The following is a 22,274-nucleotide window of genomic DNA, read 5'->3' as shown; positions in this document are numbered from 1 at the left end:
TGCATGAAAATCCTAACCCCAAAAAAATCACCCGTTACAAGTTAACGCAACATACGCCGAAATTGGCCTACATAGCTTTTACAAATAACCAACCACTAAAAGCTTACGTAAGCATGCGACTTGGACAGCGGTCGCTATCCCACGGTTAAACGACACCACACGCGCATCCGGAGTAAATGACGATACAGCACTGCCGCTACTTGAGAACGTCAGTGCTGCTTTTCAACAACAACAACGACTTCAATGCACCTGTACGTGCAACGTGACTTGCTAGCATAAATTAGGCGTAAGAAGATTTTTGTAATAAATTCTAAGTTTGGTTTTCAACAATAAACACACGGCTCGCTGCCAAATAATAATCGTGTTTTAAATGTGAACAAATAACTAAATAACTGGCGCCCAACGTGCTAGTCGCGACTGAATAAGTTAATCGAGTAAAGGCCCTTAAGAAGTGCCTCGCGCTGCGGCTCAAACTACTAAACAGGACGTGACAGCAGAATCAAAAAGGGATAACTTCGGTGGAAGAAAGCCCGCACCCAACGAAGAGTGCGCAACGTTGGACCCCAAGTAGCCCCGGCAAAAAGGAAAAATCCAATGCGCCGTTGGACTTTAATGTAAGAACGTAAATTAAGAATTTAAGTGAATAGAAATAAGAGCTTAATGCAATAAAAATAAATTAAACAGTAAATTTTTTAGTGAAATTTAGTTGAAAGAAACTTATAATAAATTAAGCAACTTATTACACAGAAGTGCATTGTTAGCGTAGATCTAGGAAAAAAATACAAAACAGAATTTTTTCAATTTAAACTATAACAAAAAGCTTGTACAGCTTATAATAAAATAAAATAAAGAACCTGGATCAGTTCCAGTTCTTATAACACTAAAAACAACTCTGCGATTCACCACAAAAGGGACCCTCCAGAGATTGTTAAATCCAATAAAAACAAAGCGTAGTTACAAATTGGTAACATAAGAATAAAACATAATTTCAATTTTAATTTTTATGTAAGTTTTTTGATCATTCTCAAGCCTTCATCAAATTTTTCGAGTTAAAAAACTTCAAAATGAGCAATCCCGAATCCATTATCAGACCCCCCATTCTTAATACCAATGTACCACCACCATCCACTAACCCCCAGGTAACCCCAGAATTAGCCAATATAATTCGCAATATAGTATACCAGGTGATTTCGGCAGAAGAACCATCATTGATTCAGAACATTATCCACCCAACAAGCACAATAGTAACGGATCAAACAATAGACCCCAGACACGCAGGAAACTTGACAGGACTCGATAGGATACCAAACGTTGTAAGGTGCTTAAGAGACTTTTCTGGTGATCCAAGAGAGTTCGCTTCTTGGAAAAAAAGTGTTGAGAGAATCCTGAAAATATACAATAGCGAAAAAAGGTACTCCACGTTATTTCGGCATTTTAAATGTCATACGAAATAAAATCACCGGGAATGCCGACGTCGCTTTGGAGTCCTACAACACTCCTCTAGACTGGGAGGCCATTTCGAAATGCCTCAACACACACTACGCCGACAAACGCGACATCAGCTCTTTAGAATACCAAATGTCATCTTTATATCAAGGCAATAAAACAATAAACGAATTTTACATCTTTCCTTAATTTTAAACAAAATTGCTTGCCTCGAAATAGGACCAGAGTCCGTAAACATACTGACGAAAACCTACTGCGATAAAGCATTAGATACATTTGTTAGGGGATTAAACGGCGAACTTCCAAAATTACTTGGAATTAAAGAGCCGACCGATCTACCCCAAGCACTCCAGTTGTGTATGAGATTGGAGAACCAGAACTTCAGAACTCAGCACGCCTTCGGGAACCAACCCACATCCCGGAAATCACACCCACCACCACTTCCACCAAGGAAGCAACAGCACTTAACGCAAGCCTTTTACCCAAGCCTTGCCCACATACCACATCCAATGCCTCTCATGCAACAAACAGCATATAAAACTTTACAGCCCCAATATCAACAGTATCCTCAATACCAACGATACCTAACCTACCCGCAAAATCAACCACCAAGACCCAATCAATACCAAAACCCACCAGCTAGACCCAATCAATACCAAAATCCGCCACCTAGACCCAATTACCAACAGAACCTACCACCAAGACCAATTCAACCCAAACCCCCAATTCCAATGGAAATAGATGATTCGCAAAGGACAAAACAAGTAAATTACATGAACAGACCGAACAATAACGGCTTCGCCGGAAAGCGACCGAACACGAATTCAAACCAAGTACACCAACCATACAAACAGCACAGAATTAACCATATTGAACCCGTTGACAATACTATTAATGATCCAGAACAGCAGAACGAAGAGCAAGGCGGACAACCATGGGAAGATTACTATAATCAGTACACTTCACACGACAATACCTCGGCAGAAGATTCTAGCGAATTCTCCGACATTCATTTTTTAGGTTAACAAATTCAACGTTACCCTACTTTCAATGTAAAGATGGTAACGGAGAAATACTGAAATTCTTAATAGACACAGGCTCTAACAAGAACTATATTCAACCTCAACTTGCCAAAATCCCCATTTCAAACAACGAAAATTTCTATGCCAGCTCAGTAGGAGGGAACATCGAAATCACGCATCACACTTTTCTTAACCTTTTTGGACTTAACGACGAAAATCCAAAATTTTTCATTCTACCTACCCTTAAATCCTTTCATGGAATTCTAGGTAATGACAGCCTTAAGCAGTTAGAAGCAATAATTTTCACTTCAAACAATTATATTCTATTAAAAAATAACATAAAAGTCGTAATCAAACAGCAAACAGCAAAATCAATAAATAATATCGAAATTAGAACGGAACATCTCACACTTGGACAGACAGAAAAACTTCGAAATTTATGTAATAGATACCCGCAACTTTTTTCCGACCCAGACGAAAAATTAACGTACACTACCGTTGTAAGGACCGAAATTAAGACGACCACTCAAGATCCAGTATATTCCAGATATTACCCTTATCCCATGTCCCTTAAGGATAAAGTCGAAAAACAATTGACAAAATTACTCGAGGATGGTATAATAAGGTCTTCTCGATCCCCTTATAACTCCCCAATTTGGATAGTACCGAAAAAAGTTGATGCATCTGGCACAAAGAAGTACAGAATGGTAATTGACTACCGCAAACTTAATACAGTTACGATAGCCGATCGCTATCCTATCCCAAATACAAATGCGGTACTCTCTCAACTCGGACAAAACAAATTCTTTACAGTTCTTGACCTGAAAAGTGGCTTCCATCAGATTCCAATAGTTGAATCGGATATTGCGAAGACAGTTTTCTCAGTCAACAATGGTAAATATGAATTTACCAGACTTCCCTTCGGCCTAAAAAACGCACCCTCAATTTTTCAAAGAGCATTAGACGATATACTCAGAGAATATATCGGCAAAATATGCTTCGTTTACATAGACGACATAATCAATTTTGGCACAGACGAAGACTCCCATCTAAAAAATGTTGAAACAATTTTCCAAACTCTACAAAAAGCTAACATGAAAATCCAGATTGACAAATGCGAATTCTTAAAGACGGAAGTTGAGTTTTTAGGATTTGTCATTTCTCAAAACGGAATAAAAACAAATCCAACAAAAGTAAAAGCAATTTTAGACTTCCCACCCCCACAAACTTTAAAAGAACTCCGATCTTTTCTAGGACTATCTGGTTATTACCGCCGTTTTATTAAAGATTATGCAAAACTTGCCAAACCTCTAACCGTACTTTTGAGAGGGGAAGAGGGACGTATGTCCAAAAATCTTTCATCCAAAACTAAAATTACTCTCGATAATAAAGCAATAGAAGCATTTAATAAATTAAAAAAATCACTAGTATCTTCTGACGTCATGTTACAATACCCAGACTTCGAAAAAGAATTTCACTTGACAACCGACGCATCAAACCACGCAATAGGAGCAGTCCTAGAGCATGACGGCAAACCCATAACGTTCATTTCCAGAACACTGACAAAGACTGAAGAAAACTACGCGACTAACGAAAAAGAACTTTTAGCCATAATATGGGCTTTAAAAACTTTTAGGAATTACCTTTATGGATCAACCACGGTAAAAATTTTCACAGATCATCAACCGTTAACACATTTACTCAGTAACAAAAATACCAACAATAAGCTAAAAAGATGGAAATCGATATTAGAAGAGTATAATTATGAGATTAAATACAAACCTGGCAGTAACAATATTGTGGCAGACGCACTTTCTAGACCACCACAGCAAATAAATTCCATGTCAGCAACACAACACAGTGACGAAAGTTCAGTTCAAACCTTCAAACCCCAATCAATGCCTTTAAAAATCAAATCTTTATTTCAACAGGTGAACCATCTTCATACCAATTTAAAATACCCTTTCCTACCTATCACATGCATATCATAATTGAAAGAGATTTTACGGAAGAAAGTCTTGCTACCATATTAAAAAGATATCTCAATCCTAACAAATTGCATAAAAACTGAAGACAGCATCTTAGGCAAAATCCAAACAATTTATCAAATTCATTTTAGTAGATACAGGGTACGTTACACTCGAAAATTTACAAAAGACATTATAGATGAATCCGCACAAGAAACGGAAATAATCAATGAACACAATAGAGCTCATCGCAACCCCACAGAAAATAAAGCACAACTTTTAGAAATATGCTATTTCCCACAAATGAATGCCAAAATAAAACGAATTACAAAACAGTGTAAAATCTGCTTAGAAAATAAATACGAAAGACACCCCGTAAAACCCATCCTGAAAGCTACTCCGATTCCCAATTACCCAGGCCAACTTGTCCACATAGACCTTTACTACACTAATAGTAAGATAGTGCTCACAGCAATAGATAAGTTCTCAAAATATGCTCAAGCAAAAGTCGTACCCTCTAGAGCATCCGAAGATATAAAAACACCCTTAAGAGAAATCTTGACATCATTTGGAATTCGTGAGAAAATCGTGATTGACAACGAAAAATCATTAAGCTCAGCTTCTATAACCTTCATGTTGGAAAACCAATATGGAATAGAAATCTTCAAAACCCCACCGTACAAAAGTTCAATAAACGGACAGATAGAGCGATTCCATTCAACACTTTCCGAAGTACTGAGATGTACTAAGGCAGAGAAAATCCATACCGACTTTGAAGATCTTCTTAATAGGTCTTTGTATAAATATAATTATTCCATTCATTCCACCACAAAAAGAAAGCCTGTAGAAGTATTTTTTGGAAGAACAGTCGGACCTAATCCTTTCGAATTAGACAGACAAGAAAATATTAAAAATCTCAAAAACAAACAAGAAAAAGACCTAGAACTTCATAATAAGAATAGAACTGATTTTAAGACATACAATAACGAAGACACTATTTACGTTCAAATAAATAAAAGACTAGGCAATAAATTAACGCCCCGTTATAAAAAAGAAATAGTTCAAGAAGACAAAGGCAACACGATTGTAACAAAATCAGGTCGCACCGTTCAAAAAAGTTTCATAAAAAAATAATAATAATACACTCAATTTTTCAGGATCTTGCTTGCTTTGTGCAATGCAGAAGTTAAAATTTTGGACTATACGAACAGCCACTTAGTAACGATAGAAATAGGAACCGCAAAGGTCCAGACCGGAACATTCAGATTGATACAAACCATCAACCTCGACCTATATGACTCCGTGCTCAACGAAATACATTCCTCAATAGAACATTACGTAACAAGGAAAGGCCATAGCTATTCATTCTTATCCCAAGAAGAAAAATCCATCCGATCCCTATTATCCCAGTTCAAACCCAAAAGAACCAAGCGAGCAATAGATTCTCTTGGCACAGCCTGGAAATGGTTGGCCGGATCCCCAGACCATGAAGATTTGAGAATATAAAACAATAAAATAAATAACCTGTTAGTTAATAATAACCAACAAGTAATAATTAATAAGTCTATTCTAGAAAGAATAAACAATCTGACGTATATTTCTAATGTAATATTAAATGAAATTAAGTCAAATGACATTGTCAAATTAGAAGTAGAAAAAGGTATTGAGAGAAAATTAAATTTAATTAAAGAAGAGCTAACAAATATAGATTATTCTACCCAGTGGGCGAAAGCTGGAATTGTAAACTCGTTTATGTTATCAAATGAAGAATTAGTTGTAATCAAGGAAACATTAGAAAAACAAAATACGCCTTACATAAATGTAATCGAAGCTATTGAATTTAGCGATGTCAAAATTGCATAAAATTTATCATCTATCATTTATATTATAAAATTTCCCTTGACAAGTCAAGAGCTTTGTAAATCAATAATAACAAAACCTGTAAATCTAGTAAATAAGGCTATTAAACTTGAATACGAAAATTGAATTGTTTGTAATAAAGACATATTTGGTGTCAAAAATATCTGTAATAATGTTAACGATTTAATAATTTGTAAGCAAGATAATTTAGAAAAAGTCACGAAAAGCAGCTGCGTACCAAATCTACTAAAGGGGTACGCATCCAACTGTACTTTAGTCAATAACCACCGCATACCAACAATAGAAGAGGTAACACCTGGTTTATTGCTTATCAACGGCTATAATGGGTCTCTGAAGATAGACAATGAGGTTATCTGTCTACAAGGAACCTTCCTGATAAAATACGATAACGCAAGTTTAACTATTGAAAACAAGAATTATATAAATAGAAATCAAGTTCTTGCACAACCCCTACCAGCTATCATCAAATCAGCAGACGTTGCAGCACATCTCGAAGAAGTCCTCTCTCTGCAATATTTGAAGGACCTTAACCTAGCAAATATCCAACAAATCAATGCCATCAACACTAAATACAAAATCAGCCTATTCACTGGATCCACAGCAATAATACTATTACTTTTTGCCCTGTTTGTAATGATAGCAAGGAAGATCCTCCTAAAACGAAAAACAAAGTTTCGTATTCAGGTCAATAATAATCTTACACCAACGAAAGTATCAACCCCTACACTTGATGATATTTCAAGGACATCAAACGAGGACGCTGCATGTTCTAAAGGGGGAGGAGTTAACGCAACATACGCCGAAATTGGCCTACATAGCTTTTACAAATAACCAACCACTAAAAGCTTACGTAAGCATGCGACTTGGACAGCGGTCGCTATCCCACGGTTAAACGACACCACACGCGCATCCGGAGTAAATGACGATACAGCACCGCCGCTACTTGAGAACGTCAGTGCTGCTTTTCAACAACAACAACGACTTCAATGCACCTGTACGTGCAACGTGACTTGCTAGCATAAATTAGGCGTAAGAAGATTTTTGTAATTAATTCTAAGTTTGGTTTTCAACAATAAACACACGGCTCGCTGCCAAATAATAATCGTGTTTTAAATGTGAACAAATAAATAAATAACTTACATATATAAATGTATATATTGGATTGTCAAAAAAGCCTTGCGGTATTTTCACTAGTTGGCGCTGAAAGCGCGTAGTTCTAGTTTTATTCGTCGCATCGGGTCATGCTATACCTTTTTGGAAAGCTCATTTCAACAATTGCACGAAAAAAGCAATAGAAACGTATGCAAATAAATATACATAATAAAAACAAAACAAATACAAACTAAGCGCGAGTGAAGCGATGATAAATAATTTTGATACACGGTTAAAAACAAAACAAAAAAAATCAGACACATTTAATAAAAATACTTACATATGATTATTTATGAAAACAAGGTTTAATCGATTTATGCGGAGTGTGGCAACCCTAGTGAGTGATGACAACTGGCAGCACCACCGATGCGAATGGAAAACGAGCGAGGAGCGAGTAGAGTAATAACGAGAGTCATCGAGTGCGCAGTGAATACATACGCTATTATATATTATATTACACAATACTGATACATTGAATATATGAAAATACTGAAACTATACTGTGTATTATTTGGTAGTCAATACAGTGGCGACGAGGATGGGATAACAAAAAGAAAAAAATAAACGAGTCGGAAAGGGTGGAGAGAAATTTTTTTTTGCAAATAACTGCGCAATTCAGCGAGTCAAAAAAGCAACAGGTAGTGTGTGAGAGCGACTGAATTTTGCCTGCGCAAGTGCGAGTGCGCGAAGAAAACTTAAAGAAGAGAAAACTCGGCATTCAGTCACATAAGCATTAAATTGCAAGTTGGAGAAATTTGAGAAAAGAGAAAATTCGGCATTGAATTGCATAGGCATTAAATTGCATAGGCATTAAATTGCCAGTTGAAGAGAATCTAAATAATAAAGAGAAAATTCGGCGTTAAATTGCATAGGCATTAAATTGCAAGGTGAAGAAATTTGAGAAGAGAGAAAATTTGGCATTAAATTGCATATATGTACATACAAACATAAAGGCATAATTATACTAAGAAAATGATGAATCCCAGTGTGGCACCATTTCTATGCGTCGTGATGGACAAGTCGATAATCCGAACAGAGTGGGAAAAATGGTTTCGATCGTTTACGCTGTACTTAGAAGCAGAAGACATTACCACTGCGTCTAAGAAAAGAAGTAAACTGCTACACCTTGGCGGCGCTCAATTACAAGAATTCGCGTATAATATCCCAGACGCGCTGGTAGAAGGAAAAGAAGGTGTAGATCCATATGAGGTGCTCGTGGGTAAATTGACACAACATTTCTCTCCAAAGAGGAACTCGACGTTCGAACGACATCTATTTAGGTCCCTGAAACCAATGGAAGGGGAAACCCTAAATAAATTCATTTTAAAACTAAGAGGTCAAGCTGCTAAATGTCAATTCGGTAAGACCGAGAAAGAAGTTATAGAAACGAATATAAAAGATAAACTCATCGATGTGTGGGCACCAATAGATTTGAAAAAACGACTCCTGGAAAAAGAACATGATTTAACGCAGGTGGTTGAAATGTGTCAGATACACGAATCAATAAAAAGTCAAACGACAACAATGGTTTCTGACGTAGTGCCACTAAACGTAAACAAAATCGCTAACAAAACTAAGTTTGATACTGCTGAATGCGATAGATGCGGGCGTAAAGGGCATACGAGTAATGACTTTAACTGCCCGGCTAAGAATGGTAAATGCAATAAATGTATGCTACAGGGTCATTTTGCAGTGAGGTGTAAAACAAAAAGGGTCAAACGTGAGCACGGAAGTGGTAGTTATGATAACATGAAACGGCGGCGCATGGCAGCATCTAGAGTGCGCTGCATAAATGATGAGGGTGAGATGAGATCTGAAGAAATGCGGGAGTTCGACTGTTTTAAAATTGATGATGATATGAGTGATGAGAGGATTAGATGCTCTGTTGGTGGCCGAACGATTGACATGGTAATAGATTCTGGGTCTCGATTTAATTGAATAAGTGAAGGAGATTGGTCGGAGTTACGAAACGGACAGGCCGTAGTGTGGAACATCCGGTCCCACTCTCCAAATCAATTCAAAGCGTATGCCGCGGATAAGCTTTTGAAAGTGTTGCAGGTATTTGACGCGCCAATCGCTACAGCTCATACAGAACTGATTGCTACCTTTTATGTTATTGAAAAGGGAAGTCAATCACTCTTAGGGCGGGACTCAGCAGTAAAACTTAATGTTTTGAGAGTAGGGTTAAATGTCCATCGAATTGAAGATAAAGAGCCATTTCCAAAAATTAAAAACATTAAAGTTAGTTTAGCAATAGATTGTAGTATCCGGCCAGTCCAGCAACCAATAAGACGCATTCCGATTGCATTAGAGACGAAAGTGGCGGAAAAGATTGATGAAGCATTACACCAAGACATAATCGAGCGAGTTCCAGGGCCAAGCTCGTGGATATCGCCGGTGGTCATATTATTTAAACCTAATGGGGACGTGAGGCTATGCATTGATATGAGGCGCGCAAATGAGGCCATACTACGTGAAAACTACCCTTTACCCACCTTCGACTCCTTCATGACAAAACTAAGACATGCAAAATTTTTCTCGAGGCTGGATTTAAAAAACGCGTACCATCAAATCGAACTCGATGAGGCCAGCCGAGAAATAACGACGTTTATCACACACAAAGGGCTATTCCGGTACAAAAGGTTAATGTTCGGAGTAAATTCGGCACCTGAGATTTTCCAACGCATAATGGAAGAGTTTTTTTTTTTGTTCACTGGGGGTGTTTTTTTTACGTGGCGGGTCCCAAACTCAGCGCACAACCCTATGCAGGGGATGCTTCGCCTTCTCACGTTAGCTCGCCTTCAAACGGATGTTCTTAGGCTACCCAGAGGATACTTGGTCAAAGACCGGAAGTCGTGAGCTGCTTGAGTCACATGTAAAAGAATCGTTTCTGTCCACTCCCAAGTGAATGGCAATCAGAGAACTTTCCTCACTTGCGTGAACTTCTACACATGACTCCATCCTCCCGATGGAGCAGACGTTCCATTACCCGGCCATGAAGAAGTTCGAATAGCAATTGCCCGCCTGAAAAACAACAAAGCGGCAGGGGCCGATGGATTGCCGGCCGAGCTATTCAAACACGGCGGCGAAGAACTGATAAGGAGCATGCATCAACTTCTTTGTAAAATATGGTCGGACGAAAGCATGCCCAACGATTGGAATTTAAGTGTGCTATGCCCAATCCATAAAAAAGGAGACCCCACAACCTGCGCCAACTACCGTGGGATAAGCCTCCTCAATATCGCATATAAGGTTCTGTCGAGCGTATTGTGTGAAAGATTAAAGCCCACCGTCAACAAACTGATTGGACCTTATCAGTGTGGCTTCAGACCTGGTAAATCAACAACCGACCAGATATTCACCATGCGCCAAATCTTGGAAAAGACCCGTGAAAGGAGAATCGACACTCATCACCTATTTGTCGATTTCAAAGCTGCTTTCGACAGCACGAAAAGGAGCTGCCTTTATGCCGCGATGTCTGAATTTGGTATCCCCGCAAAACTAATACGGCTGTGTAAACTGACGTTGAGCAACACGAAAAGCTCCGTCAGGATCGGGAAGGACCTCTCCGAGCCGTTCGATACCAAACGAGGTTTCTGACAAGGTGATTCCCTATCGTGCGACTTTTTCAACCTGCTTCTGGAGAAAATAGTTCGGGCTGCAGAACTCAACAGAGAAGGTACCATCTTCTATAAGAGTGTACAACTGCTGGCGTATGCCGATGATACTGATATCATCGGCCTCAACACCCGCGCCGTTAGTTCTGCTTTCTCCAGACTGGACAAGGAAGCAACGCAAATGGGTCTGGCAGTGAACGAGGGCAAGACGAAATATCTCCTGTCAAACAAACAGTCGTCGCACTCGCGACTTGGCACTCACGTCACTGTTGACACTCATTACTTTGAAGTTGTAGATAATTTCGTCTATCTTGGAACCAGCGTAAACACCACCAACAATGTCAGCCTAGAAATCCAACACAGGATAACTCTTGCCAACAGGTGCTACTTCGGACTAAGTAGGCAATTGAGAAGCAAAGTCCTCTCTCGACAGACAAAAAACAAACTCTATAAGTCACTCATAATTCCCGTCCTGCTATATGGTGCAGAGGCCTGGACGATGTCAACAACAGATGAGTCGACGTTGCGAGTTTTCGAGAGAAAAGTTCTGCGAAAGATTTATGGTCCTTTGCGCGTTGGCCACGGCGAATATCGCATTCGATGGAACGATGAGCTGTACGAGATATACGACGACATTGACATAGTCCAGCGAATTAAAAGACAGCGGCTACGCTGGCTAGGTCATGTTGTCCGGATGGACGAAAACATTCCAACTCTGAAAGTATTCGACGCAGTACCCGCCGCGGGAAGCAGAGGAAGAGGAAGACCTCCATTCCGTTGGAAGGACCAAGTGGTGAAGGACCTGGCCTCACTTGGAATATCCAATTGGCGCCACGCATAAGCGGTGTCTACGCCAATTAAGAAGAAGAAGAAGATAATGGAAGAGTTGTTATCACCTTGCAAGAACGTTCTCAATTATATCGACGATGTCATCATATTCGGAAGCTCGGAACAAGAACATGACGAAGCAGTAAGGGACGTTATGCGAATATTTAATGCGAATGGTGTCGTACTAAACACAGGTAAATGCGCCTGGAAAGTGAAGGAGCTAAAGTTTCTGGGGCACATGTTATCGGAACAGGGGTTCACTGCCGATCCAGAGAAAGTAAAATTAATCGGGGAATTTCGAGCTCCAAAGACCAAAGACGAGGTAAGAAGTTTCCTAGGCCTAGTTACGTACATAGGGAAATTTATACCAAAATTATCTGATATTACTGAGCCTTTGAGGAGTCTCCTAAAATCAAGTACCACTTTCATCTGGAGTCACAATCAAGGACAGGCATTTAAAAAGCTAAAAACTTATCTAGCGAAAATACCCAACTTAGCATTCTTCGATCCAAAGAACAGAACGCGCGTAATAGCTGATGCCAGCCCAATAGCCTTAGGAGCAGTCTTAATTCAATTCGACAATTCGTGAAGATAATTTTTTCCAAATCGTGTGTAGTTCCGTGCCAGAAACTCTTACAGTAACCGTCATTGATAAAAAAAAGTGTAGGGGATGATCATATATCTGATGCACATAAGTAACAACTCGTGGAGCTCGGGAACATCCAATATATATTATCCGTTCCGACTAGAACTTTCGGTGCTAGGCAATATACTCCTGCGTGGGAGACGCATTGTGATTCCCGAATCTATACGGCAAAGAGTACTGGAACTCGCACACGAAGGGCACCCAGGGGAGTCGGCGATGAAAAGACGACTAAGAGCAAAGGTTTGGTGGCCCCTGATTGACAGAGAGGTCGAACGTTTTGTAAAAAATTGCCGAGACTGCTTGCTGGTATCACTACCAAACAATCCAACCCCAATGCAAAGACACAGATTCCCCGACGGACCATGGCAATGTGTGGCAACGGATTTATTAGGTCCTCTTCCCAATGGCGAATATGTACTCGTATTGATCGACTATTTCTCGCGCTATCAAGAGGTTGTGTTCTTAAGGAAAATAAGTTCCGAAGCTGTTATAAAATCAATGAAAGACATCTTCTCTAGACTAGGGTTACCTAAATCCTTGCGTACTGACAATGGGAGGCAGTATGTGAGCAATGAGTTTAAAGAATTCTGTAGAGAGAATAACATCGAGCTAGTCACAACACCGCCGTACTGGCCTCAAGCTAACGGAGAGGTCGAGAATATAAATCGATCACTAGTAAAGCGTTTGAAAATTGCCCACTCTAACAAGGTGAACTATAAGTCAGAGATACAGAAATACTTAATGATGTACAATGTGACACCTCACAGCACAACCGGGGCTACACCAACGGAATTAATGTTCAATGGGACCATTCGTGACAAGATCCCAGACATACGTGATCTAACACAAGAAATCGGTGATTCGTCGGCAAGAGACTTGGACTGCATAAATAAACATAAGGGGAAAGAGAAGGCTGATGCAGCCAGAAGGGCGAAAAGCTCGGACATAGGAGTTGGGGATATTGTGCTTTTGAAAAACGTTATATTCCCGCACAAGTTAACACCAAATTTCAATGCAACCCAATACGTTGTGGTTAAAAGGCAAGGCGATGAGGTACAGCTTTCAGGCGATGGTAAGGTGCTGCGGAGGAACATCAGCCATGTTAAGAAAATTCCCTCCGCTAACCAACAACCAGCCAGTGAGTCAGAGAAAGCACCAGGAACATTGTTACATCCACCAATTGAACAACATTCAACACTATCTAGAAATTCAGGCGCGGAGGAGACAGGAACGTCACAAGGGTCACTACGTCCTGAGTCAGCGGCTAAGGTCACATCACCACCTACAAACGTGTTCACCGGGGACCAACCATCAGCTCAGCAAGAAGGGATTAAGTTGAAGCTAAAAAAAATAGGAGGGATGTGGCAACCCTAGTGAGTGATGACAACTGGCAGCACCACCGATGCGAATGGAAAACGTGCGAGTAGAGTAATAACGAGAGTCATCGAGTGCGCAGTGAATACATACGCTATTATATATTATATTACACAATACTGATACATTGAATATATGAAAATACTGAAACTATACTGTGTATTATTTGGTAGTCAATACACGGAGAATAAGCGTTCGCAAAGTTATACAATCTATTTCATTTATAATAAACATTTATTATATTTACAAAAATATTTTTTACACATTTTTTCACAATACCAATTTTACAACTGTATTTCAAACGAAATATTTACAAACATTTTTTACATATTTTTTCAAAACACCAGGGCCCGAATTGCAGCACACCTTAACGAGCGAAACTCAAATATTTTTTTTGTTTTCGGATCGTTGTACTCGCTATCGAATACACTCTTTCGAAATTTGAAATTTCCTCATTCGATAACGTGTTCTTGTTTGTATGAAAGAAACGAAATCTCACTCGATAGCTATTTGAGAAACGTTATAGTACAAATTAAAAAAAAGGTTTTGAATATATCAGTTAAAAATAATCGGAGGTAGGTAGGTAGGTAGGAGTGCAGCCCTATCGGGCTCAATTAGCACTTATTGTGCCATTTTGATACACTATTCGTAAAACCTCCTGTATCTGCTATTACGTTTCACCTTCTCTCTCAAACCATTTTGAGGTTTCGATGAAACTACTTATGTCCGATATGCTTTTGGTGGAAATCCATTCAAGGTTTGGTGCTTGGTGGATTCCGAGTGTTTTGTGTCGGATCTGTGCTAGAGCTGGGCATTCGCAGAGAAAGTAGAAGATGGTTTCCTTGTTCCCTGCTAGTCCGCAGCCACGGCAGATGTCGTTTTAGGGCATACCCATTTTGGACGCATGTTCCCCAAATGGCCAGTGCACTGTTGTGGTAGCTGTAATTCTGTAAATACTTTTTCCTGATCTACATATTTAATAAGTCGTTGGTTCTTTTCCTGTCATATGTTGGCCATAATTTTTTGTTATGACGCATTTTGTAATGTTTGAAAATCGGAGGTAAAATGTGAGTTATTTTTCTTTTATTGAGTTTACGAGTATTTAACATGTATTATAATTATAACTAATGATTTAAGGACAAATGTAAACAAAATAAATATGCGTCAAAAAAATTTGATGAGTAATTTTATGCTACAGCATCAGAACTTAGCAAATAATATTTTGCCTAATTGTGGGCAAGGCAAAGTTGCATTAAATAAGTTATGGGATGCATTAACGCTAAAACTTAACGCTGCCGGGCCACTGATGAAAGATGCTAAATTTTGACGAAAAGTAAGATCAATACAATTAAATAATATTAAGTAAATAAATAAAATAATAGATTATTAAAATAATAATACAAAATAGGTATTTGCTGATCAAAAGCATAATATAAAAAAGAAAATTTCTTTCAACAAAACATCGAAACAAAGGACTGGGGAAGGGCAACTCGTCTAAGCTACGGGGATAGATGTTGTAGTAGAAGTAACCAATTGCTTAAAAGAAGAGATCGCTGCAAATAAAAGAAGATGTACATAAAGCAGATTTCCAATAAAAGGCTATAGACTTGCAGATTAAAACTCATGAGCTTGATATTTTAAAGAGAAAATATCAGAAATAAACACCAATACATACGACATGTTAATTCCAAGTTCCTGTTTTTATTGAAAATATATTTATTAAAACAAAATATGAATTAAAATGTTGTTGGAACGTTTAATTCAATTATTATCTAAATACAGTATAATATGATCTCTAATTTTATGACCAATGCCGAACTTTGCCAGGACTATACCGATTTCTTTTATCATTACTGAGAATTTTCCACCGGCCCACCGGCTGATTGAAGCATTGACGGTACTGCGGTTGATAAATGTCCGTTACATTTTATTTCCGATAGGATGAAAGTAAATGCGTCTTTGGTCAGTCTAAACCACTTCCTGAATCTGTAAATGATTTAAAATAATATGATCTATACTAAGTTAAACGGGATAATTAATTTTTAGATTTTCTTACGCTGCTTCAGGTAAAGCCTTACTTACTTACTTATATCACGAATCCTGAATCGTTTGGCCATTTGGTAATGTTTTTCATCTGAATCAGATGAACTTGTATAAAAAAACACGTTAGGGTTCATTTTATTGAGTGCAAAAGTAAATTTATGTACAATTTATTACACATATTGAATATTTACATTCAATTCAAATTCAAATACTTGTTTTGTTTCGTATTTGAATGTATTCGAAAATGTCATTTACAGCTACACCAGAGAAGTTATTTCATAAAATTTCTATTCGTTTCGTATCGAGTGCGACGATCCGCACACTCGACACGTTACGAAATTTCACTCGATACGATTGCTTGCTCGCTCACGACTGCCGCGATTCGGATCCAGTTTTACAATTCTATTTCAAACGAAATATTAACAAAAATTTTTCTATTTATTTTTTCGTATAACCAATTTTACAACTGTATTTCAAACGAAACATTTTTAAGCTCTAAGCTTTCAATTTTATTTATAAATGCAATCTGACAAATTAAAAGAACACCTCAATTATTGGAAATTCCAAAAATGGCTATTGTTGATAAATCACAAATCACGCCCGCAGAAGCTACACGCTCAAAGCAGGGAGCCAAACAAAAAAGAACCTAAGATAACTCAGTGTCAAGGTTCATAAATGAAAGTGAGAATTTTATTAGATACTGCACAAGATTTTCAGCTTCTCCTATTAGTGACACTACTGAATCAGTTTTAAACTTAAAAATTCAAAGTATAGATAGCATATGGACACTAGGGTGTCCGTTATTTACCAAATTGATTATTTTTGATGAGACGCCCCCTAAACTTTTAGTTTTTCATCGACATTTTTTTCTTCGTAATGTCAATGGGAAATGTATTGTGTTTGGGGCAAGGTTTATTATGAAAATTAAGGCCTTTTTATGGTCTGATATTTTTTTTTAGATGGAAAACTAAAAGTTTAAGGGTCGTCTCTTCAAAAATAATCAATTTGGTTAATAACGGACACCCTAATGGACACCATACGATACAGTACTAGATACTGACGATGCTGAACTCCCAGAAAACATAAAAGCTTCGGCGTCAACTAAATATGAAAACTGCCTCGAACAATACGAAATTACGAAGGCAATGATATTAGACCAAATAAATTTATTAAGGCCACGTAGAGCCATTACTCCTCCCCCGAGAGTAGTTACGACTCAAAAACAAGACCTAGATACAGGTATATTCTTGAAAGTACCAGCTTGTGATACTGAAGTTTTTCACGGAGGTTATGAGCAGTGCCCGTCTTTCCGGGACATGTTCACTGCCGTATACATAAACTATCCCAAACTTTCACGAGCTCAAAAGCTGTACTATCTAAGGTACAAAACAAAAGCGAAAGCAGGCAGTATCGTCAAGCGTTTCGCTTTAAATGACGAATACTTTAATCTGGCTTGGGAAGCACTGGTCGAAAGATAAGAAAATGAAAGAGTGTTGGTAGACAACCAAATAACAATTTTAATAAATTTACCAAAAATTCAACAAGAAACCAGCCAAGAATTTCAGAAAGAATTTCAAAAACTGTACTCGACAGTAACTTATTATTTATCTGTGTTAGAAACACAAAAGATTTCCACAGAATCGTGGGACCCTATTCTAGTAAATATTTGTGCAGGAACACTGCCTGATCCTGCTCTGCTACGATGGGAGCAATCACTAGTAGCAAGAAAGAAATCGCCAAAATGGCATCAAATGAAAGAATTCTCAACAACTCAGTGCGAAATAGCTGAACGATTTCCCAAAAAATATGCAACCCAAAAAATAATCAGAATGACTCGCATACAAACTTTTTTAAACCTCAAGCCAGCAATAATATGCAATACAATAGAGACGTTAATAAAAGTCACACTTTCGTGTCAAATCAAACTAATAAATGGCAAACCTTATGTGAAATTTGTAAGGGAGGTTATAACATAAGATCTTGCGAGAAATTTCAAAAACTATCCGTTTCTGACAGGAACATTCTTGTTAGACAACATAAACTTTGCATGAACTGTCTGTGGATGCTCATACGACAACAGATTGTAAAAGCAAATTTAATTATGCGTACTGTCAACGAAGACATCATTTACTGCTTCATATTACCAACTTTGAAAGTATGAAGCAAAATCAATTTCAAAAAACCACGGGGTTAGTCGCTACAACAACATCAAGTAGTCCCGAAACCTAAAATTCCGAAAAAAAGGGAAGAAAAACCATGTTACTCTAAAGCAGCAAAAATTCAAGCGCTTCATTCAGAAATGGAATGGGCGGAAGAATTATACAAAATTCAAACAAAATTTGCCCAATCACCATAGTCGCCCCAAACGCTGATATAAGAATAGATGCACAAGCCATCGTTCTACCGCAACTCACAAGTTTGCTTCCAAGCTGTGAAGTAAATAAAAAGCAATGGAAAAAATGCTCATATCTCAAATTAGCAGATCCCAACTGCCATACCCCATCACAAATCGATTTGTTATTAGGTAGTGACATACGAGTAATACCTCAAATAATTCTTGAAGGTATAGAAAAAATATCCAATAAAATGTTAGCCCAAAATACAATCTTTGGTGGGATATTAAGTGGCCGAGTCAAAGAAAAAACTAATTCTTTAATAACTGAAGTTGAAAATATTTCAAATGAATATTTAAATAATGAGCTCAGAAAATTCTGGGAAGTAGAAGAATTACCTCAGACCATTCAACTTTCAGAAGAATACCAGGCATGTGAAGCCTATTATAAGTCCACAATGTGATAGACGAATATCAACGAGGTGAGACAATTAAGTAATGAGACTGATTCCATAAAAACCGTATATTTGAAAACTATTCTACAACTCTGCCATCCCCTTCAAAGTAGTCTCCTTGGGCAGCTATACAGTGATTCCAGCGCGTTTTCCATGCTTCGTAACATTTCTGGAACGCTTCGACTGGGATCTCCGCGAGTACCGTCGTTCATGGGTTCCTTTGACCACCTATTTTGTTTAAGGGTGAATAAGGCGGCTGTTGCAACACGGCGATCCCTTTAGGGGCCAAATACTGGGACAAGCTGAGGGCGGTGTGGCACGGCGCGTTGTCGTGATGAAGGATCCAGTTACGAGCGATGTCTGGGCGCATCGTGGAGAGGGAGGGATATCTAGGGAGCAAGAGGCTTCTAGATAATAGGGTTAGGTGTAGGTGGCAAGAACGTTGGGACAATAGTCCTAACGGCCGAGTGACGTACGAGTACATTCGGGATGTTGGATTCGTTGAGGATAACCCAGATTTTAGATTTTGTCTAAGTCTGGGTTTCTTGTTTACGGGGCATGGGCCTCTGAATGCATTTTTGCATCAGAGGCACCTATCAGATACGTCAGGGTGTTTTTGTGGGGCGGGTTTTGAAAATTGGTCGCATTTAATTGCGGAGTGCCCGATGTACTCGGACATTAGGGATCTGGGTGGTATGGGGATTAGATGGACAGATGGACGGTTAGATGTTAGTGGTGTGATCTCCACTAGTCGGAATACCGAACAGTTAGGGTTGTTTGCGCGTGAATTATTTAAGCGGCGAAGGCGGTTAGCTGGAAATTAGGGTTTTAGATTTTTGTATGAGTGTTGGGTGTTTGCGTTGTGGGTATTTTATGGGTTAGTGGGGTCCAACCTCACCTTCTTTGCTGGCCACCAGTCCGGAGCAGTATGGAAGCTCAACTGGTAGTAGTTTCGGCTACGAAGTCTGACCGGAGACTTAATTCTGGTACCACGGGGAGCAGGAGCCCTTGGAGGTAACTCCAACCTGCTCATGCGGACTGGCCCCTCGGGGAGTATCGTGGTGGTTGTGGTTGAAACCCAAATCGCGGGAAGAACTGACTTTGTCAGTTGAATGTGGAGTTGCATTGCAACCGGGTGCCGGACCCAAAGCACGGCAGAGGTTTTAGATGGGCCTCGAACCCTACCAAGGTGGTTAGTGTGTCCATTCCACACTGCCAATTGGTACTGAAAATGCTTGCATTCTCAGGGCGCTGATCAACGCATTGATTTGATCCGCTGTGCTTTTGAGCGCCGTGGAGTAAGGTTGTCGTCAGCAGGTACCCACGTAAAACACACCGGACGTTGTCTGGGCGCATCCTGTTGACTCGTTTTCGCAATTCACTTGATTCACAGTTTTCCTCCGTGGAACGAATTCTTTGTGGACGATTTCACGGCTATCAAAAAAGGCAACAATCATCGTTTTCACCTTCGACTTGCTCATGCGACCTTTTTTCGAGCACGGAGACAACTGTTGTGAGCTTTGGCACGACTAAGAGCACTATCACCATACACTCTTACAATTTTAGCGTAGGTTTCCGAAGCTGTTTCGCCCAATCTGGCGCAAAATTTTATGGCGACGCGGAGCTCTTGATTTCGTTTTTCCATTTTCGTGACGAGCACTACAAACACATGTCTACTCAACTTGACGCAGCAGGCGAACTAAACAAGCTAGAGCAATGGTGCATATATCAATGGAGAGGAGAGCGATGCCGGCAAAAGAGAAAGGGAATTCTAAGGTCACAGGTTTATCACAAGCGCGGCAATAAAATCAGTTTCCTTACTTAATTGTCAAACCTCGTAGACCTTAATCATATTGAAGAAACTGTACCATATGAAAAGATATCTAAAACAAGATATTTATCTTTTTATCTGCCACACCACATGGTAATAAGATCTGATAAAATCACAACAAAAGTACGAGCTCAGGCAAATCACTCAACGACGTACTTAGGGTTGCCGCCTTTTTGTTTTTGCAGTTAAAGTACATTGGTTATTATAGGTAAGAAAAACAAGTAAGGAAGGGCTAAGTTCGGGTGTCACCGAACATTTTATACTCTCGCACAATAAAGTGATAATCGAGATTTCATTATCCGTCATTTACATATTTTTTTATTTTGCTGTAAAATTATTTAGAATTAAATTCTGAGAGATTTACCGATATTTTCGGTGAAAAATTAGGTTAGGTTAGGTTAGGCACTGAGTTTTTCGTGTTCGATATAAGGGACCTTGAAAAGTTATAGTCCGATCACGACAATTTTTCCACAAGGGATACCTCAGCTCAAATACCGTATTTGTGTAAAGTTTTATTCCGCTATCATCATTGGTTCCTAATGTATATATTATACAGAGAAGGCATCAGATGGAATTCAAAATAGCGTTATATGGGAAGAAGGCGTGGTTGTGAACCGATTTCACCCATATTTCGTACATGTCATCAGGGTGTTAGAAAATATTATATACCGAATTTCATTGAACTTTTCCAAAAAAACTACGTCCAAATATGCCCCTCCCTAATGCGATCGGAGGATGGAGTCATGTGTAGAAGTTCACGCAAGTGAGGAAAGTTCTCTGATCGCCATTCACTTGGGAGTGGCCAGAAACGATTCTTTTGCATATGACTCAAGCAGCTCACGACTTCCGGTCTTTGACCAAGTATCCTCTGGGTAGCCTAAGAACATCCGTTTGAAGGCGAGCTAACGTGAGAAGGCGAAACATCCCCTGCATAGGGTTGTGCGCTGGGTTTGGGACCCGCCACGTAAAAAAACACCCCCAGCGAATATTAACAACAAGCCTCGGATGAGTGACCCCCCTTTTGATGACGACCATGGCAAACGAAATAAGGACTACGAATTGAGGGCATGCACCTGGAATGTCCGGTCCCTTAATTGGGAAGGTGCCGCTGCCCAGCTGGTTGATGTCCTCGTGAAAATAAAGGCTGACATCACCGCCGTCCAAGAAATGCGATGGACGGGACAAGGACAGAGACGAGTAGGTCCTTGTGACATTTACTACAGTGGCCATATAAAGGAGCGCAAGTTTGGTGTTGGATTCGTGGTGGGAGAGAGACTCCGTCGCCGAGTACTATCATTCACTGCGGTGAATGAACGTCTAGCCACAATCCGCATCAAAGCGAGGTTCTTCAACATATCGCTGATTTGCGCCCACGCCCCGACGGAAGAGAAGGACGATGTGACCAAAGATGCCTTTTATGAGTGCTTGGAGCGCACTTATGAGAGATGCCCCCGCCACGATGTCAAAATCGTGCTTGGCGACTTTAACGCCAGGGTGGGCAAAGAAGGTATCTTTGGCACTACGGTCGGTAAATTCAGCCTCCACGACGAAACATCCCCAAATGGGTTGAGGCTGATCGACTTCGCCGGGGCCCGAAATATGGTTATCTGTAGTACTAGATTCCAGCATAAGAAGATACATCAAGCTACCTGGCTGTCTCCGGATCGAAAAACCACCAAC

The 22,274-nt window shown here is 39.4% G+C and overlaps 1 protein-coding gene across 1 annotated transcript in view; it reads right to left on the bottom strand.

The window, feature by feature from the left end:
- Positions 1-15,901: 15,901 nt before the first annotated feature.
- The window catches only part of LOC125777728 (cyclin-dependent kinase inhibitor 1C-like), a 15,105-nt gene continuing 8,732 nt past the window's right edge, over positions 15,902-22,274 (bottom strand). The window contains exon 2 of the mRNA XM_049453065.1: positions 15,902-15,919. Coding sequence (XP_049309022.1) covers positions 15,902-15,919 — 18 coding nt within the window. The remainder of the gene's footprint in view (positions 15,920-22,274) is intronic.

This window comes from Bactrocera dorsalis, chromosome 1 (genome assembly GCF_023373825.1).
Source record: "Bactrocera dorsalis isolate Fly_Bdor chromosome 1, ASM2337382v1, whole genome shotgun sequence".
NCBI lineage: Eukaryota > Metazoa > Arthropoda > Insecta > Diptera > Tephritidae > Bactrocera > Bactrocera dorsalis.
This window is presented reverse-complemented; position numbering and strand designations above follow the sequence as displayed.